The sequence below is a fragment of the Ceratotherium simum genome, chromosome 22 (genome assembly GCF_057802395.1).
Source record: "Ceratotherium simum simum isolate JZ-2026a chromosome 22, ASM5780239v1, whole genome shotgun sequence".
NCBI lineage: Eukaryota > Metazoa > Chordata > Mammalia > Perissodactyla > Rhinocerotidae > Ceratotherium > Ceratotherium simum.
In genome coordinates this window covers 48,724,718-48,746,739 of record NC_141921.1, presented here as the reverse complement: position 1 = coordinate 48,746,739, position 22,022 = coordinate 48,724,718, and the positions used below count along the sequence as shown (strand labels likewise).

Here is a 22,022-nt window from a genome sequence, read left to right as displayed (position 1 = left end):
CCAGGAGAGGCTCGGGGTCCTGAATCAGCAGGGCCCGCCAAGGGACCAGAACCGAGCTGACCCTCAGTAACTCCTGGCCGAATCAATGAGTGAAACTCCCCACGCCCTTCTGCTAAGGTCATGAAGTAAGTGCCAGGACTGTGTCTGAGACAATGATGACAGAGAGCCCCATGCGGGTCTCAGCCCTGAGGGCCCAGGGTGCAGGGGGCAGGCTGTAGGTCACCACCCTCTGCCCCTGCACCTGCCCTGCCCCCCATGTGTCTTGAGGACTCCAAAGGGAGGGACTTTGGCTCCATGGGCCCACAGTGGGACTGCGATCGTGATTGTGAGCACAACATGAGTGAGAGCACGTGTGGGTATGTGCACACTTGTGCAAGTGTGAGACTGTGCACACATGCATGAATGAGCATGAACATGTGTGTGTACAGGTGTGTGAGCATGAGCACGTGCATGCAAGTGCGCTTGTGTGCACATGTGTGAGTGAGCGTGCAAGTTAACCCATACATGTGTGCATGTGTATGCACACATATATGTGAGGCTATGAGTGTGCAAGCTCGTCTAGGCAGACAGCAGGTCTCGATGCAGGAGCATGCATGGGTGTGCAAACATGGGCACGGTGCCATCTGAGTCTGGATGTGACTCCACGGTTTGGAGAGACCTGGGGGGTCAGGGGACAACAAAACAACATGCCCTGCCCCCAGCAACCGCGTGGGCATTTGTGCCCACACCGAGGACAGGAGAGTAGAGATGCTGGCTCTGCAAATTCCCATGCCGGGCGCGGGGCTGACGTGTGTCCAGAACGGAAAAGGAAAAGCAGAAGGCAGAGGCAGGAAAGCAGAGGGCGGCCCCCCCGCTGGGGTCTCACGGCGGCCTTCCTGTGGCTCCTTCTCAGCAGGCCCCGAGCAGCCAGGCCCAGAGCCACAGGATCGTGGAGGAGGGAAGGGACTTGCAGGGCCCACCTCCTGGCAGCGGACAGCTGGACACAGGGGCGCCAAGCCCAGCCCTTGCCCCAGGGGCCCCCGACCATAAGTACCAAGACTGAAGGCGCAATGCCGCCCAGATCCAGGGCTGCATCCAGCGGCTGGGGCTCCCATTCGCTCAGCCAACCTCACCTGTAGGCAGGGGGCAATGGCACAGCCCCTCCCCAGTTCCTGCAGCAACAAACCATGTCAGTCCCCCCAGATGGTCTGGCCTCCCCCGGGCAGCAAGAAGGCAGGAGTGGCCGGGGGCTGGGACAGCCCGTGGAGAAAACTCTTGTGACCACACTCAGTGTCCTCCCCAGGCTGCAGCACCTCTCAGGGTCTGCTCCAGAGTCAAGGCCAGGCCACTCCACCCACCCAGGGCACACCGGGCCTGGTGCCCTCCAAAGTCCTGCGACCCCAGCCTTCTCAGTGGCACAGCCAAGGCAGAGCCTTCTAGACCCAGTTCTCACTCCATCTGCAAATCCAGAATCCCACCATGTCTCACCCCCACTCCCCAACCATCCCGGGCCGAGCCCATCACCTCTCCCCTGGGCCATCAGGAGGGGGCTCCTGGCCGTCCTGCTTGGGCCTCCGCCCTGCACAGCAGACTGTGTCCCTCCTCCACTCAAACCCTGCACTGGCTCCCCATCCTTACAAGGGCCCCAGGACCTGCCCCCACGTAGTGGGCTGAATCACATCCCCCAAAGATTCACATCCACCCAGGACCTCAGAATGCGACTTGTTTGGAAACAGGGCCTTGGCAGGTGTGACTAAGGTAAGGACTGAGTTCACACTGGATTGGGATCAGCCCCAAATCCAGTGAAGTGTCCTTATGAGAGACAGAAAGGGACTCAGACACACAGGGAGACGACGGCCACGGCAAGACGGAGCAGAGACGGGTGATGCGGCCAAAAGCCGAGGACTGCGGCAGCCGCCAGGAGCTGGGAGCCACGGGAAGGATCCTCCCCTAGAGTCCCGGAGGCAGCGCGGTCCTGCCGACACCTAGATTTCAGACCTCTGGCCTCCAGAACCGTGAGAGAGTACACACGAGCTTTCTAAGCCCCCAGCTGTGGCAGTGTGTGAGCCCCACTCCCCGGCCTCACCTCGCTCCCTCCTGCCTGCTGTTCCACCTGCTCCAGCCTGAGGGCCTCACACCTTCCGTTCCCTCTGCCATCGGCATCTCTTCCCCAGGCATGCGCAAGGCCCACTGCTCACATCACACAGGCCACCCATGCCCTGGACAGAAGGGCCTTCCCGGACCCCTACCCAAGCCAGCACCACCCTCGCTCAGCCCCTGTCCCCCTCACTGTTCTCTGGAGCATTTCTCACACACCAGCTGGCACAGAACTGCTTGCCTGCTTTCCTGAGTGTCACCTGCTGTAGAACACGAGTTCACTGAGAACAGGGCTGGCACCAGTCTCCGCCACCACCCCCTCCCACACCGAGCACAGCGCTGGGCACCCCGTCGGCCCTCCACAAACCTTTGTTGAATGGATCGCCTGTGTCAGTATTTCTCAGCAAATGCTTTAGGGACACTTTTATTATTTTGACTTTGTTTCTTTTTCTTCCTTTCTTTTTAAAGAAAGAATTTGTTTGGAAAACACTACACAGTCTGTCTCAGGAATCTACAGTGCACGTTAGCATTTTAAAGCCTCTGAGAAGTCCTGCAAAAATGGAATCTGCTTAACCATGTTTTACCCAGAGCTTCCTGGACCACAGAATTCCCTTCCCAGAGCTCTTCAAATCCCAGTGGCTCCTGGCACTTCCTCGGGCCCTGCCTGTCCATCCTGTGGCCTCCTCGCACGGACTCCTTGGATGGACTGAGCCCAGCCCACACAGAGCGAGTTACAGACAGGAGCTGCAGATGGTCTTCCTGGTGCCTCACTCCTGGGAGTGTCCATCTCAGAGTCTGCATGCAGGGGCCTGGGGGGTACAGCTGCTCCAGGCCAGGTACCTCATCTGTGCATTCAGGGCCCCCCCTTCGATGAGGGGGCACCTGGACCCAAGGCAACTGTAGCTGAAACATGGGGAGGCTCCAGGCAGAATCTGTCACCTGACTGTCACTGATAACCACTGAGCAGGGAGACTGGCCCCCCATGGCAGAAGGGGTCAGAGCCCAGCTGCCCCCCCACGGCGCATGCATAGCGGGGCCACACAGATCCTGGGGAAGCCTCTGGTCCTTAGGCACCACTGTCCCGCCCAGCCAGCACTTCTTCTCGGTCATGTCCCGGTCAAAAGTGCTGCTAAGTGGGTCTCGGAGAAATCCCAGTATCACTCAGAGCTTCCTGCCATTGTCTCACACGGGCATCATGCCTCCTCCTCCACCCTATACAAACACCACGGGCCCCAACACCGCCCCGCATGCGGCCGCGTTTCCAGGTCACATCGAGGTGAGGCGATTTCACTACGGCTGGTAGAGTGGGGCAGGGGCCAGCGGGTATCTGGCCCTGTCCCACCCCAGCCTGACCACCTCTTGGGGTCCCTTGGCTGCAGAAAGCCTGGATGGGAAGGAAAGGACTGCAGGGATGGTGGAGAAAGGAGGACGGGGCACAGGGTGAGAAAGGGGGGAGGAGGCAGAGCCAGAGCACCGTGACCTTGGGGCCCCTGCAGGAAAGAACGCCTCTCCCACATGGGGACTTTGCCTCAGTCACCACCCTCTCTGCTCGCTTGGGGGGCTCGGAGGACCCTGCCCCAGCCTGCAGCCCTGGAGCCCACAGGCATGCCAGCGGCCACCCCAGACTCTCACTTGACCCACCGAGGCAGGGCCTCCAGGGACTGGGGGCTCCGGCACCTGCTGGGACCCCGAGACTCCCCGCCCAAGACGGTGCCTGATCCAAGCCTGCACCTGCCCCAGCACCCCCTGAACGAGCCAACAGGGTGGGGAATGCACAAAGGAGCTGGAGCGAGGCTTCCGGAAGGCTCTGACTCCACAGGAGCTGGGAAACCAGCGCTGAGTGACTACAAGTCAGAGTGACCACAGGGCTCAGCTACAGCGAGAAGTCCGCTCCCCAGCAGAGGGGCAGCTGAGGAAGGCCGTGCTCGCCCACCTTCCTCGGCCACCCCGTTGACACCGACCGTGCTGCCCTCTGCTCCCACGTGTGCGCCTGCCTCCCCAGCCGCCCCACACTTCCTCCTGCCCAGGGTTCCCACCGGCTCCCTCACACCCCAATCCCCCTTGGCTGGCCTCGCCTGCCCATCCTCACAGCAACGCCCCGGTTGACTCTGTGCTCCCCATCACACCCTTGTCACATCAGAATCTGCCAGCGGCCAGCCTCCCCATCAGACCTGAGCTCCTCACGGGCAGGCACTGAATCCCCAGTGCTCAGTGGCAGCTGAGCAAAAGCCGAACAAATGAGTGAGTGAATGAATGAATGAACAAATGCACACATGCCAGCACTCCTCCCACCCGTGAGAACTCCACCCCCTCCCCTGCACACACTGGTGACCCAGACACTGGGGGACAAGCGAGGTCCCAAGGGGCCAGATCACAGGGCTTTTCCTGGATCATTAAAACAAACAGACAAAAGCCAAATACATAAATCAGTAAATCCTGCCCTAAAAATGATTTTTTAAAAACAAACAACCAAGAAAGCCAAAGCTTCAAGTTCAGGATACACATGGGGACCCTGTCCTGTGTCTCCAGCGGATATGACAGCCTGGATCCCCCAGGCCTGGCCCAGCAGCTGAGACGCCCCCATCCCCCATTTCCCCACCATCTCAGTCCAGCCCCAGCCAGTTTCCTCCACCTCTGCCAGGCCCAGGCTGCCCTTGGGAGGGTCCCGGCTGAGACCCCTCCCTGAGCTGAGGAACTTGAAGTGGTTCTGCCCATCTGGGGCCCCACCTCCCAGTGAGCAGTGTGGCCTGGCCCCCAGCTGCATTCCTTCTGCTGCCCACTGGCCAGGCCAGGGCAGAGCCACCTCATCCTTCCTGGCCATGAGCACAGGAAGGCAGAGCTGCAGGACAGGCCCGGAGCTCAGGCAGAGCCAGACTGGGGACAAAAGACTGTCACAACCCTGTCCCTGTAGACCTGTCCCAGTGCTGGCCCCGAGTTCCCGAGAAGCCAGCACTCAGGCCCCAAATCCAAAGTGGGGAGAGGTCAACCTGGCCTCCCAGGGTCTGCCCAGCCCTTGGCCCTGCCACTTTCCCCATCTGTCCCTGGAATGGTCACTCCAAGACAGAGAAGAAACCAAGGGTCACCAGACCCCAGCTCAGGGGTGCAGAGGGGACAATGATCACAGGGACGCTGCCGTGCAAACCTGGACCTGCACCCTGGCTCCCCTCCCCCGGCCCATGAGAGGCACCCACACCCGCTCCCCAAGCCCAGGAGGCCAAGCCCAGAGGGCCCCACTCCCCGGGCCCGCCGTGCAGTTGTGCACCCATGTCCCTTCCTGGGTGTGAGAGGCTGTGCTCCCCACAACCGTAAACCCCAATCCCTCTCCCCACCCCAATTCCTGGTTCACCAGTTACCAGAGCAACCTTCTTCAGGCCTGAGGAACCCCGCCTCAGAGCAGGAACCCAGGGGACCTCGGCTTTGATGTCTGCCCTGCGCCCCACTCAACAGACCCCTTTGTTTTCCCAGACGCCAGAAGCAGAGACTGGCTCCCATCAGCCGCTGCGATCAGAGCGCCGGGGAGGAGGGCCGCTGCCGGGGCCTGGCCGCCCCACTGAGGGCCCGGCTGGCCAGCACCCACCCCCGGCCCCCACCGTCTCTCCTGCCCACACGGGAGGCCCCTGAGCCGCTTCCTTCTCCTCCATCCTCCAACTCCCTTCCTGGAGAGAACTGTTCATTTCCTTTCATGGAAAAACATCGCCACGTCCTTTTCTTTCCCCTCTTCCCGCTGGAGTTCAGGTGGGGACATCTCTGGACCCCGTTTACTGGCCCCTTCGTTTTCTGTATGAGGAGGGACCCAGGGGCCATGAAGACGGCTGTGTCTACTTCCCGTCCCAGTCACAGAATGGCCCACCCACGGTTACCCCCCAACTCGGGGGAGCCCTGACCCGCAGCCACCCCATACGGCCCAGCCTCGTCCCTCACCTCACGTCACAGGATGCCACATCACTGTTTCTGGGGAGGCCAGACCTCTGGCCCGACCTGCTGACTCCTCTTACCCAGTCAGCCTCACCTGCCGGCCCCCTCTGCCCACTCCCCACCCCCATGCCCACACCCACCTGTGCCTACACTCTCCTGCCAGCCCACCTGTCCCCACAACCCCTGTACCCATGCCCACCTGTGCCCACACCTACCTGCCGGCCACCCTGTGTCCACATCCCCCTGTGCCCACACCCTCCTATCCCCACACTCCCCTGTGCCCACACCCTCCTGTGCCCACGCTCACCTGCCAGCCCACCTGTGCCAGGCGCCCTTCCCAAACACCCCCTGCAGCTAGACTCCACAGCCGGGAGCGCTGTTCCTTTTCCAAAGCAGAGGCCTCACAGCCGCCCGCTAGGATCCGACAAGTCAGTTCCAGCCCCGGCCCCGCCTCTCAGAGCCTCAGTCTCCTTGTCTATAAAGGAGGCTGCCATTGTCTGCCCGGGGTTGGGTTGTCGTGTGCGACAGCACATGTCGCTCGCATGTGCTGATACACGGGGTCCCCTCCCTCCCACGTCTGTCAGGACCTCCCCCTCTGAGGGAGGCAGCGACTAAGGCTCCACTCGGTAGACAGGAAGACTGGGCCCAGGGCGCCAGCGAGCGAGGGCCAGAATGGGAGCTGTTGTCTCATGCGCCCACAGAGGCCGAGGGCCCGCTGCCCAGTGCCAGGCCTTTCTGGAAACAAAGCAGGCAGAAGGACTCCGAGAGCAGGGGTGTGGGCATGGGTGAGGGGTCACACTCCCTAACGCTGGCCCCGAACCAGGCTCAGAGGCGCCTGAGCCCCGTGACACCAACTCATGGCCCGGGGCTGCCCTCAGACCCCTTCCCAATGCCAGGCACTCGGGCACCAGCAGCTGGCTCCCCACCATCTGGCTCAGAGCATCCCCCAACCCCAGCTCTCCCTTTCTGCGGCTCCTGCCAACATCAGTGTGGGGGGAATTTGCCGTGCCTTCTCCTTTAGTATCTCACTTTAACAGGCTTTGGCGACAGAGTGGCAGAATGAGTAGCCCTGGAAGCCCTTCAAGTTGCTGGGAGCCATCCCACCCAGTGCAGAAACGCAGGACCTGTATCCCGCTGCAGCCAGAGAACCCCTCCCCGTTAGACGCGGCCTCTGTCCGCCGGCGGGTGGCAGGCCGGACAGCAGGGCAGGCGGGACGGGCAAGGGAGCACTCACGGGAGAGGCAGCCCCGGTCACCGGGCTGCCGGCTCCACCCCGGGCAGCACCTGAACACGGTCTGGGCCTCCATGGCGTACACCTGCCTGTAGCTTGTGTAGTAGATGGTTCTAGAAAAGAAGAGAGAAGAGAAGCGTTTTACCATGGAGAGACCAGCGCTCACGGCATTTCACCCGCTGCGTTTGCCTCTGGCCACATCCCCTCCGTAAGACTGGCTCTCAGACTGTCCCCACTTCACAGCTGAGGAGGTCAACGCTTGGGGGGGGCCACACCGCGTGGACGACGGGCCAGCAGGGGGGCGCACGGCCGTCCTGGAGCCAGCAACAGTGGCCTCCTGCCGTGCTCTGCCCGGGAACATGCTACCCCACCCCCTCTCTACCCCACTCAGCACGGCCAGGCTGCCCCTGGTTCTGGCTGCACCCCTAAACAGAGATCCTACGTCCTGGCTCCTCTTCAGGTGGGCCTCAGATTTTGGGAGGGTCTCTGCCCTTCCGGAAAGCTCTGTTTCTGCTTCTTCATTGAGTGGGCTGCAACGACCCAAGGATCTGTTCGACACCCCTGCCAACCCTCCTGGGGAACCCCCCTGACTCCTGTCCTCAGCCCTCCCCTGCCCAGACAACCCCCACCCCCATCTGGTGACGGTCAGCAAGCCGGACAGCTAACTGCCCCCGCCCGCCCCAACCCCATGTCTCTTACTGCTGCGCTGGCTGAGTGGTGTCCCCCAAAATCTGTGCGCACCCGGAACCTGTGAATGTGGCCTCATTTGGAAATAGGGTCTTTGCAGATGTCACCAAGTCAAGATGAGGCTCTGGCTTAGGGTGGGCCCTACCCCGACAACTGCTACCCTTACAAGAAGAGGGAAATCTGGACACAGACAGAGGGGAGACCGCCATGTGATGACAGAAGCGGAGTTGGAGTGACATGTCTACAAGCCTAGGCACGCCGAGGATCGCCGGCCATCCCCAGGAGCTGGCAGAGAGGCCCAGGACAGACTCTCCCTCGGAGCCTCCAGGAGGAACCACCCCTGCCCACACCTGGATCTCAGATTCCTGGCTTCCAGACTAAGAGAGAGAAAATCCCTGTTGTCTTAAGCCACAGTTTGTCATAATTTGTTAGAGCAGCCAGAGGAAACTCAAACAGGACTCAGCGCTCAGCACAGCCCCTCAGGCCCCACGGCTATGAGGCCCTCGTGTTTACAACGGCAGACCTGGACATGCGGATGTGTGGGGGCAGGAGGCAGAGAGAGGGGTAACTGAAGGAGAGGAAAGGGACGCCCCCGGAGCCACCCTGCAGCCTCCAGGCACAACCACCCCAACCCCCACCGCTCTCTGTGGGAACCGGGACCCGACGCTGGCCAACAGCCGTTGGGTCGAGGGCCCTTGAGCCCTGGGATGGTGGGAGGACCTGGGCTGCCATCCCCAGGTAACAAACACCTCCCAGCATGCTGGGACTTGGCCCTTCGGAGTGGTGGGAAGCCCGTGGCCCCCTGGGGACCCAGACCCCGCAAACAAACAAGGGCTGCTTCCCAGAAGCATGAGTGCATGCACACTGCACAGAGTGACTCGGGAGGGCTTTGCAAAACACCACTTTGGCAGGACATGAAACCACTTGCCTGAGAGAAACCGACCACGGCAGCAGACAACATTTGGCAGAGCAGAGAGTGTTTGGGCCCTTCCACCGTAAATATTTATCCCTCTCCCGGGGCTACGTGCAGCTCCTCCTGGTCACCCAGAAGACAGGGCCCACCAGGCCCATCGGCCACCCTCCCCCATGTCCCCAAAAGTTAGAGACCCTTGGAGAGAGCCGGTCAGCCTGCAGCCCCCACGGCCCCCGAGAGTGCAGACCCCTCATTCCCCTGCAGCTAACAGGTGACAAAGCTCACACGGGTCACAGCTCACAAGGAACAGCTCACACGGGACACAGCTCACACGGGACAGCTCACACGGGACACAGCTTACATAGTACACAGTTCAACGGGACAGCTCACACAGGACACAGCTCACATGCGACAGCTCACACAGGGACGGCTCACATGGGACACAGCTCACACGGGACACAGCTCACACGGGACACAGCTCACACAGGACAGCTCACACGGGACACAGCTCACACAGGGACAGCTCACACGGGCTCCAGCCACTCATGGCAGGGCCAGGGTCAACAGGGGGACGTGGCTACCAGGCTGGTGCCCACTCCTGCACCTTCTGCAGCCACCTCAGAGCCCAGCCCACAGCGCAGCAGGGGTGGGCCTGCTGGGAGGGGCACACGCGTGTACTCCATGCTCCAGGCATCCCCTCCTCCCTCCTCCCTCCCTCCTCCCTCCTCCCTCCCCCCTCCCTCCTCCCTCCTCCCTCCCTCCTCCCTCCCTTCTCCCTCCTCCCTCCCTTCTCCCTCCTCCCTCTCTCGTCCCTCCTCCCTCTCGTCCCTCCTCCCTCTCTCCTCCCTCCTCCCTTTCTTCCTTTGCGTGGACCACACACCCAGAGGGCAGCGGTCCCTTTACGCACCCTGGGGAGCTCCCCAAGCCTGGGGTGGCCTGTGCTGGCTGGCAGGTTTGTCAGGAAAACATCCTGACACGCTAGGAGGAGAAGGGACATCAACAAAGGAGGGCTGGACGCAGGTCTGGGCAGATGGGCAGAAGGGAGGGCGGGGGCTCAGGGCCAGCTTCACGGGGAAGCCCCAGGCTCTGTGGGGTTGTGAAGGACGAACAGGAGCATGCCAGCAAGAGGCTGTCCTCTGTGCCAGCCATAGCCTGGACAGCAGTTGGAGGAACATCTGGACAAGGCATTCGGGAAACCTCCCACAGCTGGCATGGTGAGCTCAGCCGTGGGCGTCGTGGGAGGGGCTATGACACATTAATGGCACCGGGAGCCCTCCAGAAGGGAAGTGAGGCTGGGTCCTCTACCAACATTGGGTGCTGGTTCCAGAAAACCCTACAGGCCACCCGATGGCCCGTGGGCAGGGAGGTGGTGACAGCTCTTGCTCACCTGGCGCTGAGAACAGCACAGTGTAGAGTGAAGGGGGACCTCAGCTACATTCCAGAGCCAGGCAGACCGGATGGCTGCCCATCCACTGAGCTGCCCCCACCCCAGGCCAGGGGCCCAACTGCTCCAGCCGACCTGAGGCAGGACCGCCGCATTTCGGGGAGGGAGGCTCCAGACACCTCGAGCTGGGCGGTGTAAGGAGAGGATCCCTGAACCTGCTTTGCACATGGGTCCCTCCTGAGCCTTCCCAGGACACCCCGACACAGAACACTGACCCCCAGACATGAAGCACAACAGAGAGGCCGTGGCCCTGCCGCAAACAGCCCGGCAGTGTGGCCCCCCGACAGTCAGACTTTCCCCACCAGACGCCCCGCCAGGAGGCTGAAGACACCCAGACACTTTGGAAACGCTGTTCCCCTCTGTCCAGCCAGCCTGGAGACCGGTGATGGAGAAATCACCTGACGGCCACCCCCGGGGGCTTCCCCGGCATGACCACCATACTCCCCGGCCCTGGGTCCACAGGGCTTCCAGCTGCTTCCAAAACACGAGCTGTTCACCACGAGCTGCTGCGGGGGGGTGGGTGCGACTGACGGGACCTGATGCCCGTTTTGTAAATACACGTACATCCTGGAAAGCGTGGAGGCCAGAGGCCAGACTGCAGTGCACACCTCTGGGGAAGCACGAGGGAGATTTCTTCTTTTTTGCCCAGGGGTGTCTCTGCCTCAGCCTCCTGACATCCAGGGGGATCTTTCACTGCTGAGGGGCCGGCCTGTGCGCTGTAGTGTGTCGAGCAGCGTCCCCGCCTCCACCTGCTGGCTACAGCAGCCCGTCCCCCCAGCTCACCTCACACAACCGAAACTCCCCAGACACTGCCAGGGTCCCCCGGCCGAGAACCACTGTTAGAGCTTCACGGCACCTTCTCTCCTGCGAACACGCACAAATCACACAGCAGACACACATTTAACATGAAAGCTGCACCCTGAACCAGCCACCCTGGAGCTCCTGGGGCAGACGTAGCAGATGCACACCCCACATGGATGACACCACGCAGGGAACCTCCCAAAGACCTCGCAGAGACGCTAGACACGGTCTGAGGACATGGTCCCGCCTTTCCTCGTCTAACCCGGAGCAGCCGCCAGCGTCCAAGCCGGGGGAGCTGCCCCAGCTGAGCCCCTCCCATGCCCCAGCTTTGCAATCAGGCAGATTCCAGAACCCAAGTCTATAAAAAGAGGAGAGGTATGCAAAGGCACGCCCTACGTTTGATTTTGAAATAAAATCTTGAGCAATGAAAGGTTTCACATGGGCTTGGGAATGAGGCCCAGGGTCAGGCAGCAGCCGTCTCCGCCAGGAACTCAGCAGGCCGGGCGCCCGCTTTTCACCTGCTCGAGTGGCCAGCACTCCTCCCCGCAGGGTCCCTGCCTGCCCCATAGGGTCCTCCCCAACTGAGACCCCTTCCCTGAAGGGTTTCCCTTCTCCCCAAAGGGTCTCCACCTCCTCCACAGGGTTCCCCATCCCTCTAAGAGCACCCCCTCCCTGCAGGGTCCCCCCACCCACCCATGAAGGCCCCCGGTGCCCGCTGAGCAGGAATCCTGCAGTCTGGGAATTGCTGCTGTGGCAGCCTCACCCCAAGGCGGGTGTGAGAGGACTTGACCTCAGATGAGGGAGGGGTTTCAGGGGGCTGCACGTGGCCATGAGATCAGGGAGCGTCCTGCCCCAGCCACCCCGCTCCTGGGTAGTCAACGCTGCTCTGGATGTGAGCAGAGCCCCAACTCCCACACGGGACCCCGGGACCCCAGCACGTACCTCCGCTCGTGGCTGACGCACCACACCTGCCGGCCACAGCCCGGCTTCCACACGGGCACCGTTTGGCTGAAGGCCCGCACACAGGGCTGGCGGTGGCCCACCAGGGTCAGCTCCTGCTCAGCACACACGTGGGGCCTGAGACAGAGGACAGACGGTCAGCGTCCCGGCCACCAAGAGCTGGCAGGCACCAGCCCTCCTGCATGCCTGCCCACAGGTATCCAGCCATCTAGACGGGGGTCCAGAACCCAGGCCAGCCCCCATGGCAGGGTGCCCAGCCCAATGCCCACCCCAGGCCTGCAGTAGGCCCAGGCTGGAGGGTGTGGGGGCTCAGCAGGAAAACGGAAAACCACAGGGCCACATCTGAGCATCCCCCATGCACAGGCTGCATGCTGCCCATAGCATTGCTCCAATCCTCCCAAGACACCAACATGTTGACACCACTGCCCCCTTGAAATGGGAACTGGGGGTCAGCGGGAACAGCAACGTTGACCCTGAGTCTGTCTGACTGCACCCCTAGGTTCTCTCTGCCCCGCCATCCCGGCCTCAGAGATGTCCCTCGAGCTGGTCGTGCTGGGGCGCGTGGCTGAGCGGAAGCTCGCTCCTAGGACAAGCCAGCAAGGTGTGGAAGAGAGGGGGGCAACCAGGCAGCACAGGGTGGGGCACAGGTGGGGCAGGGTGCAGCCAACTCCCAGTGACCACCATCCCTGCAATTTCAGGGGCCCCCCAGCCCCGCTGAGCCCCCTCAGGTGAGCATATGGACAAGGAACACGCCTGCTCGGGAAGGAGGTGGTAGTGATCGGGATGATGAAGGAGGGGCCCGCCCTGCTCCAGAAGGTGAGGGGAAAGGCATCCTGGAGAGAGGCCAAGCAAGCCTGCTCTGATTCAGGGTTCGGGTGGTCCCCACAGAGGCAAATTTCTGGAGAGAAGGCAAGGTTTTACTGCTTCATGAAGTTTTTGAGCCAGCCAGATTTCACGGGGCCTCTAAGGAAGAGAGGCCAGCCCGGGGCAAGGTGCCTCCTCCCGCGTGAGCCAAGCTCTGGGCTCACCCCTCGGACAAGTCTGGTTCCAAGCTGGCGGTGCAGAAGGCCTGGCAAATGGGGCACAGGGCCCCTCCCCAACTCCTACCTGAGGTCCCCACTCTGCTAGGCCTCGCTGGCATAGCCCACAGCCCCTGTACCTAAAACCATCTGGCCTCATTACTACCCTCGCACCCCAAGCCAGGCAGGGACTTCAAAATCCCCATGAGGCCCCGACGTCCACGGCTGGTCTGCTGGGCTGGCCCGTCCTCCAGGGCTCAGCACTCGGAGACTCTGGCCCAGCCTGTCCAGCTGTGCTGGCCCAAGGCTGGCTACACACACACACGCACACACACATACATACATACACACACGCACTCACAAGCACACACACACACATCCTTGCCCTCTGGCTCCGGGTGGGTCTGGCCACAGGAGGACCAGCAGGAGACTAGAGGGTGGGAGGAGAGAAAAGCTGGGTACTTGTCCTTCCTCGCTTCCTTCCTGCCAAGGGCGGTTGGGTGGGGGCTGTGCTCCTCATACCAGGCCACAGCACCCTTGGGCGCCCCGTCTGCAGCTGCAGCTCTCTCTGGGTTCCAGGAAATGGGGCCTCCATGCCCTTCACCTCAGCAGTGGAATCGCCTTCCCATGGCTGTCACCCAGGACGGTCTCTCTGACCCTGCCCTATGCCCAGGCAGCAGAGCACGGGGCAGTGGTTCTCCAAGTGGGGTCCCTGGCAGCCTCTCCTGGGAACTCATCAGAAATGCAAATTCTCTGGGCCCCAGACCCACTGAATCAGAAGCTGGGGAAAGCAGGCATCCTGCTGCAAGCAGCCCTCCGGGGATACTGAAGCACACTCACGTTAGAACCACTAGCCCAGCAGTTCAAAGCAAGGACTCCGTTGCCAGGCAGCCTGGGTTTGGACCTCAGCTCCCACTACCATCTAGGAGACACACCAGCCTGCGGAGCCTCTCCTGCCTCAGTTCCGCACTGGACGATGAGGACTCCCGGCGCTGACCACGCAGGCTCTTGTGGGGCTTACATGAGCCAGTCCGGAAAGGCTCCTGATGGCCAGGTGGGTGTCAGCTGGTGTTACTCCTGATGCTGGGGCACCCAGGCAGCCAATGGGCTGCTTCTCTAGCCAGGAAAAACAGTGCCATTTGCAAACTGAATCCTGCCCCAACGAACTGCTACAGATGTTGCACCATTTTTGCTCCAAATTCTTTTGCCCACACCTGTGCCTGGCAACGCAAATGTCTACTCTCAGCTTTCCTAGTGAAGAGTGGAAGGGGGCGGGCCTCTGAGCTTCCTGGCTGCAGGCCCCAGCCCTGACCCTGAAATAGCCCTGTGCTGTGGGTGGCCATTGTGAGTGGCTCTATCATCCTCTGAGGATGGAGGTGACGCTGAGGAGGGCAGTTATGAGCAAGGGCTTTAGAACCGACAACCCATGGAGCCGGCCCGGTGGCATAGCCATTAAGTTCACCCACTCTGCTTTGGCGGCCTGGGGTTTGCAGGTTCGGATCCTGGGTGCAGACCAACGCACCACTTGTAAAGCCATGCTGTGGCAGTGTCCCATATAAAGTAGAGGAAGATGGGCATGGATGTTAGCTCAGGGCCAATCTTCCTCAGCAAAAAGAGGAGGACTGGCAACAGATGTTAGCTCAGAGCTAATCTTCCTCATAAAAAAAAAAAGAACCAACAACCCAGACCTGGGGCCTGCTGTGCAGCCTGAGGAAAGTTGCTGACCCTCTCTGAGCCTCTTTCAGCATCTGTAAAGAGGGCGTGATGGCAGCAGGTGAGTCTATGGCTCCTGTGCTCCTGAGATGAGACCGCGCATGTCTGGAACCTGGCATGGGCCCTGGCTCAGAGAAAGTCCCTGTGTTTCTGGGTCCCAGGGCCCCACATCCCCTAGGACATCACCACTGTTCCCTCCTGCTGACCCCAGCTCAGCTCACAGGATGCCAGCTTGGAGGCCTCAGGGAGGGGATGCCACAGAGCGCAAGGGTCCTTAGGGGTGCCAGGGGCTGCGGGGAGAGCTGGGACAGTGGTCTGGCCACTGAGTCAGCGGGAGGAGAAACGCCCCACGCAGAGCTTGGAAAGTCGGGGCGAGGCAGGAAACTACAAAGTGAACTCAGCTCGGTCGGGGGGTGGGGCTCATCGCAGTGGGGGGCCATCCGCTCCCGGGCAGAGCCGGGCTCCTGGAGGCTGGTGGCCTTTGCCCGGAGCTAGAGGTGAGTGTGGGCACAAGAAGTGCCCTCCAGGGTGGGCGTTCTAGGCCCCTGGGCCCCAGGGTGAGGAGGTGAGGCTGGGAAAGCCAGGGACAGCCAGCCTCGCCAGCCGGGGATGCCTGGCTGCACACACCCCCTCGTCCAGGAGGAGGCCGTGCTGCCGAGGAGTGTCGCCATTACGTCTTTCATGGACTCCTGTTTTTACCCCCACAGTTGACCTCTGAACACGCGTCCCCCGGCCTGGGTGCAGGGGGCATGTGGGAAGCATCTCTCTCTGGGCTCAGGTGACCCAATTCCAGCCCTGGGGCCCAAGGATGCCATGACCCCTGGAGTCCCTCCCACTAGACAACTGGACAGTTAAGTGCAATGTCATGCACATGTGCAGCACCAAACACAGGGCCTGGCGCGCAGCGGCTGGTGATGGGGGTGCACTCCGTCCCCTCCCCCCAGGAAAGGCAGGGAGGCAGGGCCCCAAAGGGGGGCTCCCAGTAGCTTCCCAGGGGCCCCTGAAAGTACAGTTCAGCTTTCTGACTCCTGAGCAGCGAGGAGAGGGCTTCTGAACGGCCTGAGGAAGGCTCAGCCTGGCAAACGGGGCCGTTCCAGCACTCAGGGCCGGGGGTCGGTCCAAGGGCTACCTGCAAGTCGGGACTTGAGTTTGGAGGGCCAGCTCTCCCTGGATGGGAGGGGTCTGAAGCCCTGGCCTTTTTCCTGGCTCAGCTGCCCAGAGCGGCCTCCGGCCCCGGGGAAGCCGAGTCCTGGAGCAGACGTCTCCTCCGAATCGTGCAGCCTCGGACCGCAGCCGGTCAGAGCTCCAGTGTGTGGGGACGTCGTCTCCCTGTCCCCAGACCCTGCTTCCACAGCCCAGCCAGCAGCCTCGGGCCAGGCCTACATGTGGTCCGTAGTCGTTCCAGGCCCCAGGAAGAAAGGCAAGCCACTCTTCCACGGCAGCAGAAATTCAGTTTAGAGGCTTAAATGAGAAGTGGCTGGTTTTGAAGCTGGACACGTTCCGCCAGCGGGAGCCCAAGAACAAGCAACATCGTTCTCCACAGCCCAGCGGAGAAATCTCTCTGGGGTCTAGCAGAAGAGCCCTCCCCCCAGTCCCACTCAGCCAGCCAGCAGCGCCCACTGCGGCCCTACTGCATGTCGGGGCCCGTGCCAGGCCCTTACAAGACGTGAGGGCTGGGGAAGGTGTGTGCGTAGGTGGCACAGAACTCAACACGAGTGGGGCAATCTGAGGATAGAAGCCCTGAGTGGCTAAGCTCAGGGCCAAGAAATAGGGGCACAGGCCCCCAGGCTCCCCAAGGAGGAGGAGAGGAGAGGGAGGAGGAGCAATGGGCGGAGCCTTGAAAGAGCCCAGGATTTGAAGAGCAGGGAAGAGGGAGGGAGGGGAGGCTTTGGGAAAAGCGTGAAGCGGAGAGAGACTGACCTCTCATGCAGCCACTAGCCACTGGCTGGAAAGGCTTTCCCCAGACTGGCTAGAGGCTCCCTGAGCCCTAGGTGAGCGGGCAGACCTCACGGAAACAGTCTTTGGCTCCACTCCCCAGGGGCTCAGGGAAGGGAGCCCAGGAAGGGCGGCCGGCAGTCTCCACAAGCGCGCAGGGGCAGAAGCCCCCTCTTAAGAGCAAAGCCCTCTGTCCTCATCGGCTGAGCTGCTGCACACCCTGACCAGCACCCTGGAATTCCCAGGAGCTTGGGCCTCTGGAAGTCCCTGGCCAACCATGTGAAGAGCAGGCAGGCTGAGTGGCCGACCGCCACCATGATAATCCAGTCGGAGGCTGCGGCTTCTCCTGGACAAACTAAACTCCCCGGAATGGATCACAAGAAAGAGGAATGTCCGGCAGAAGTCACGTGAAGAGTTGGGACTTAGCCGCTCACATTCCTGGATGCAAAGGCCCCCAGACCCTGCTCCTGGGGTGAGGGTCCCTGGGGGCATGGACTTGCCCCCTCCCCAGCTCTGCCTGGAAACCTGTCCTCTCCGTGCTGCCTGGCCCTCTGGGAGGCCCTAACCCCAGCCTGGGCTGCCCCCTGCCCCTCTTGCAGCCCCTCAACAGCCTTTCCAAGCTCTGCAAACCCCAGGCCCAGCACCCTGCAGGAACGCTGCCCTCCACCTCCTCCTCCAGACTGGCTCGCGTCGGCACCAGTTTTCCTTTGAGGCCAGCACAAGGATCGATTTGCTGTTTAAGAGAGACCGCTAAATGGCCCGTTGGGGAATCATCTTTCAAAATTAAATGCATCTCGGCTGGCTCCCTGACCCTCTCTTCCTGCCCATTCTGGTACTGAATTCCATCTCCTGTCTCTCAGCCCCAAAGCGCACGTGTTTAACACATAAACCAACTCCAGACGGCCCCCTCCCTGTCTGGGCACAACCGCCCCTGCACAGGCCCCCAGGCCCCAGGAGACAGGCTTTGGAAGGAAGTGAGAACTTACTGCTTCTTTTCTGCCTTCTCCAAACTGGGCTCCCTGGCCAGACCCTGCCCGGCAAGGACCCAGATTCCCTCACCTCTGGTCCAGAGCGCAGCATCTGCCTTAGTGTGCAAACCCACATTGCAGACTTGAGGGAGAGGGGGAAGGGGAAGGAGAGAGGCGGGGTGGCCCTGCCACGGAAGCGCCCCCAGACCCAACCCCGGAAACTTGCCTCTTAACCTCCCCTCCCCAGTTACGGCAGAGCCCACTGTTCTCAGGGCTCCAGGGACAAAGCCGCCCAGGGGCCCGGGTCTCCGGATGTCCCGCCGAGCCCTCCTGCTCTCGCTACTCACATGGTGGGCTGCAGGCGGAGCGCGGCCGCTGGCACGGCGGGGAGTAGCAGCACCAGGGCCAGGGCCACCGCTCGCCCGGCCGCCCTTGCCTTGGGAAGGAAAGGCATCGTGCCCGCGGCTCCGCGCCGGGTCCCTCCTCCGGTCCCCAGCTCACAAGCGGCCCCGGGGGCCTCGCAGAGCCGCCGCCTCCACGTGCGCCATGGCCCGGGGGACGCACCGGGCGCAGCCACAGTGTCCGCGCGGGGTCCGCCAAGCCCGAGGACGCTGCAGGTGCGGAGGGTCCGGCTTCCCGCCCGCGCCCTACGGTCAGCGCGGAGACCTGCGCGCCTGCGTGTGCCCAGGCCGACACCCGCCGTGGCGCGGTGAACCCTGTGTGCGCGGAGCCGCGCGTCCGAGAGGCCGGCCCGCCTTCGCCACGCCCCCGGCCCGGACCCCAGCCCCGACCCCGCCCACAGCCCGTCCCCGCCCCGACCCCCCGCCCACCACTGCCGAGCCACGCCCCTGGCACGCCCCAGTCCCGCCCAGACCCCTACCCCCAGCCCGGCACCTCCCGGCTTTCAGCCCCACTGCAGCCCCGCTCGGGTCCACACCCCCAGTCTCCCTGCCGGGCCGGCGCAGTCCCTTCGCTCTCCCTGCTCCCCTCAAGCTGAAAGTCCCAGGTCCCGTGCGACCAGAGAGGCAAACCCCGGAGGGGCGGGGCGCCAGGAGGCACGCCCCTCACTCCCGGCAAAGGCAGCTTTCCGCGGACCCCCGGACGCCAGAGTTCCGTGCTCAGGGGCAGCCCTCAGCCTTCCGTCCCTCTCAAGTCCCATGAGGAACCGGCCTCGGCTTGTCTTCCCCGCAGATGCTCCGTCCACCATCACCCCTGACGTCCCATCCCCTCCTGCTCCGGGCGAGCCCTCCCTGTGCCTCTGGGCACTCCCCCTTGGCACCCACGTTGGTGCTCACCAGCCACCCTCTGGGCATTTTTAGTCCTATTCTGCGCAGAGCGCTCTTGGCCAGTGGCCTGGGGTTGGGGTCATCCTGCTCCCCAGAGGTGGTCTAGGGCAGGACTCTCGCTGGGGAGGACTTAACTTCTCTCCTTTTAAACCTGGTTTCGGTTTGGAATTCACTTACTCCGGGGGGAGGGGATTCCCAGGTGCTCCAGAGGGTGCTCCGGGGGTGCTCCAGGGGTGCTTCTGGCGGTCATGGGGTCCCTGGGGTAGGGACAATCCCCTCAGGAGGTTTTTGAAGAGGGGAGGGAAGTGCAGTCTTGGGTGGGACCAGATGGGGGCCAGTTGGGCACCCTGTTAGTCACCTGAAGTTGTGTGGAGGGCGAGCCCCTGCCAGACCCAGCTGCAGAGGCCCACAGATGGTCCGCCTCCCTTCCAAAGCCCGGCAGGGCCTCTTCCTTGGGACCTCCCTCCCCCAACACTTTGTGTGGTCTCAGTGACTAGGAAGGGTGAAGAACCCCTGCCCTCACACAGAGCATTGGCTGAAGGGGCTTGGGAGGCGGGGACCCCCAGCTGTCCAGAAGCAATGGAGATGCAACAGTGTCCCCCCCATCTATCTGAGCCCTCCACATTGCCTGGAGGGTTACGGTCATCTTATTTGGGGGGGAAAGGGGTCCTGTCAGGTCTGTGCTGCTATTACCCTGCTGTACAGATGAGGAAACTGAGGTTGGGGGGGACAGCACCCCCAAATCACCCAGCTTGTAAACCGCAGATCTGGGAACTGAATACAGGGTTCTGGCTGTGGGGACCTTCGCTAAACCCTCTACTCTGCTGCCTATAAATCAGAGAAAACCACTCAAGGCCAGACAGTAGACAGAGGTCCAGCAAGTCTGATTGCCCCTGGACAAGTTGAGGGGTGTCTCAGTCAGCCCAGGCTGTGTAACAAATACCGCAGACCAGTAGGTTTAAACAACAGACATTTGTTTTCTTGCTGTTCTGGAGGCTGAGGGTCCAGGATCAAGGTGCCAGCAGTTGGGTTCCTGGCGAGGTCCACTTCTGGGCTTACAGACGGCCGCCTTCTCCCAGTGTCCTCACGTGGTCGGGGGAGACAGGGAGAAAGCATGAGCGAGCTCTGGTGTCTCTTCCTCTTCATATAAAGCTCCAGCCCTATAGGATCAGGGCCCCACTCCTATGACCTCATTTAACCCTAATCACCTCCTTAAAGGCCCCTCCAAATACAGTCACATTTAGGGTTAGGGCTTCGACATGTGAATTCGGGGAGACACAATTCAGTACATAGCAAGGTGATTTCACTGTCTTCTGAAACCCCAAATACAGGTTGGCCCCCTGCTTGCTGATGCCCCAAACATGACCCCTGTGTGCCCACCCTGCTCCTAATCTTGCCCCTCGGTCCCTCGCTGGGATCACAGCCACAGGGCTGGCCCACGCCAGGGTTCCAGGCCCACGCTCCCCCAGGATCCCTGGCACGTTGTCTTTCTAAGAGAGCCAAGCGCCTCACCTCAATCCTGGAGTGCAAGCAAGCATTTGTGAGTGTCCCCCACCCCAAGAGCTTCCCAACGGGTCCACCCATTTCTCCGTCTTTACCACTTAGCCTTCTCTTCTAGAGCTGTGCTTGGCACAAAATGGGTGCCCAATAAGTGTGTGTTGAGTGAATGCGTGAACACCTTTCAGATGTTCGCCAGCCTCCCCACTGAATTCCAGCCTGCCCTGGACAGTGGAATGAGGGCAACTTGTGGCTTCAGAAAATTCTCCAGCTTCTCTAAGGAAGAGGGAAAGAATCTGGGTGCACCCTGAGGGGATCCAGGTTTGGCAGGGCCCGAAATATATAAAATTGAAGGGGGCCTTCTTTAAGAAAAGCAATGTAAAAATAAGTTACCTTGCTAAGTGTACAAAAATACATGACCCTGTGCACACATTCCAGCCCCCTCCTGCCCCCAACTTGGAATGGCCCCTGAAGCATCTACCCACCCCACAGTCCTGGGCACCAAGGTCAGCTGCCAGGTGAACAGTGCTAACGGAGGTGCCAGGCGGCAGGCAGGTGGGAAGAGGGTGTGCCCTTCCTGCTGGAGGTCCCTTGGCTCGGACACCTGCCATCCCGCGGGGAATCCACTGGGGAGGACTGCGGGCCCCAGACAGAGCTGACATTCTCAGGCATACGTGTAGAGGAATGACTCTGCAGCAGGGAGCTCACCTCTCAAAGCAAAGCCCCCATCATGCGGGCTGTCCTGCCTCCCTGATGCTCCCCCCAGCACCCCCACCCATCTCCTCTGCCAAGTCTGAGACCTGAGATGTGGGCTACGGGCAAGCATCCGACCGCTTAACTTTAACTCGAACAAGTTTTCTTTTATAGTAATCAAACCAAACAGAACACAATAAATAGCCCCTAAGAATTATCTATCTTTGTCCATTTTCATAATAAAGGGACACTATGTGAGACATTGCACACATTTTCCTGGTCTGTAGTTTCAGTTTTAATAGGATTGACAATGCTTCCAGACGATATAAGTTTCTAATTTTGTGTACTTGAATGCACAGTTTTTTGTTGTTGTTTTTTTTTTTTTTTTGTGAGGAAGATCAGCCCTGAGCTAATATCCATGCTAATCCTCCTCTTTTTGCTGAGGAAGACTGGCTCTGAGCTAACATCTATTGCCAATCCTCCTCCTTTTTTTCCCCAAAGCCCCCAGTAGATAGTTGTATGTCATAGCTGCACATCCTTCTAGTTGCTGTATGTGGGACGCGGCCTCAGCATGGCCAGAGAAGCGGTGCATCAGTGTGCGCCCGGGATCCGAACCCGGGCCGCCAGTAGCAGAGCTCCCGCACTTAACCACTAAGCCATGGGGCCGGCCCAAGTTTTTTTTTTAAAGTATAGTTTTCCACGCTGCTGTTTCCTCCATTGCTTAGAAATAAGCACTTAGCTTACAAAGATCATGAATATGTTCTTTCTTCATTAACTTTGCATGTATTTATTTCAAGTGGAGTTTACCCTGCTCTGTGCTGCAAAGCGAGACACTCACTAGCTGTCTGGTTGTGCCAGCGCCCTTGGCCAGCCTGCCTGCTTCC

The 22,022-nt window shown here is 61.2% G+C and overlaps 1 protein-coding gene across 13 annotated transcripts in view; it reads right to left on the bottom strand.

The window, feature by feature from the left end:
* The window catches only part of MEGF6 (multiple EGF like domains 6), a 112,418-nt gene extending 94,033 nt beyond the window's left edge, over positions 1 to 18,385 (bottom strand). For 9 of the 13 annotated variants that reach the window (XM_087446956.1, XM_087446949.1, XM_087446947.1 and 6 more), the window contains exons 1-3: positions 18,010 to 18,362; positions 12,010 to 12,144; positions 7,226 to 7,335 (exon numbers count right to left, since the gene is read on the bottom strand). In XM_087446956.1, the coding sequence (XP_087303082.1) occupies positions 7,226 to 7,335; positions 12,010 to 12,144; positions 18,010 to 18,116 (352 nt within the window). In that variant the 5' untranslated portion in view covers positions 18,117 to 18,362. Of the gene's footprint in view, positions 1 to 7,225; positions 7,336 to 12,009; positions 12,145 to 18,009 lie in introns of all 13 variants that reach the window. The other 4 variants (XM_087446946.1, XM_087446954.1, XM_087446959.1 and 1 more) reach the window with 2 other exon arrangements.
* Between the last annotated feature and the right edge of the window lie 3,637 nt (positions 18,386 to 22,022).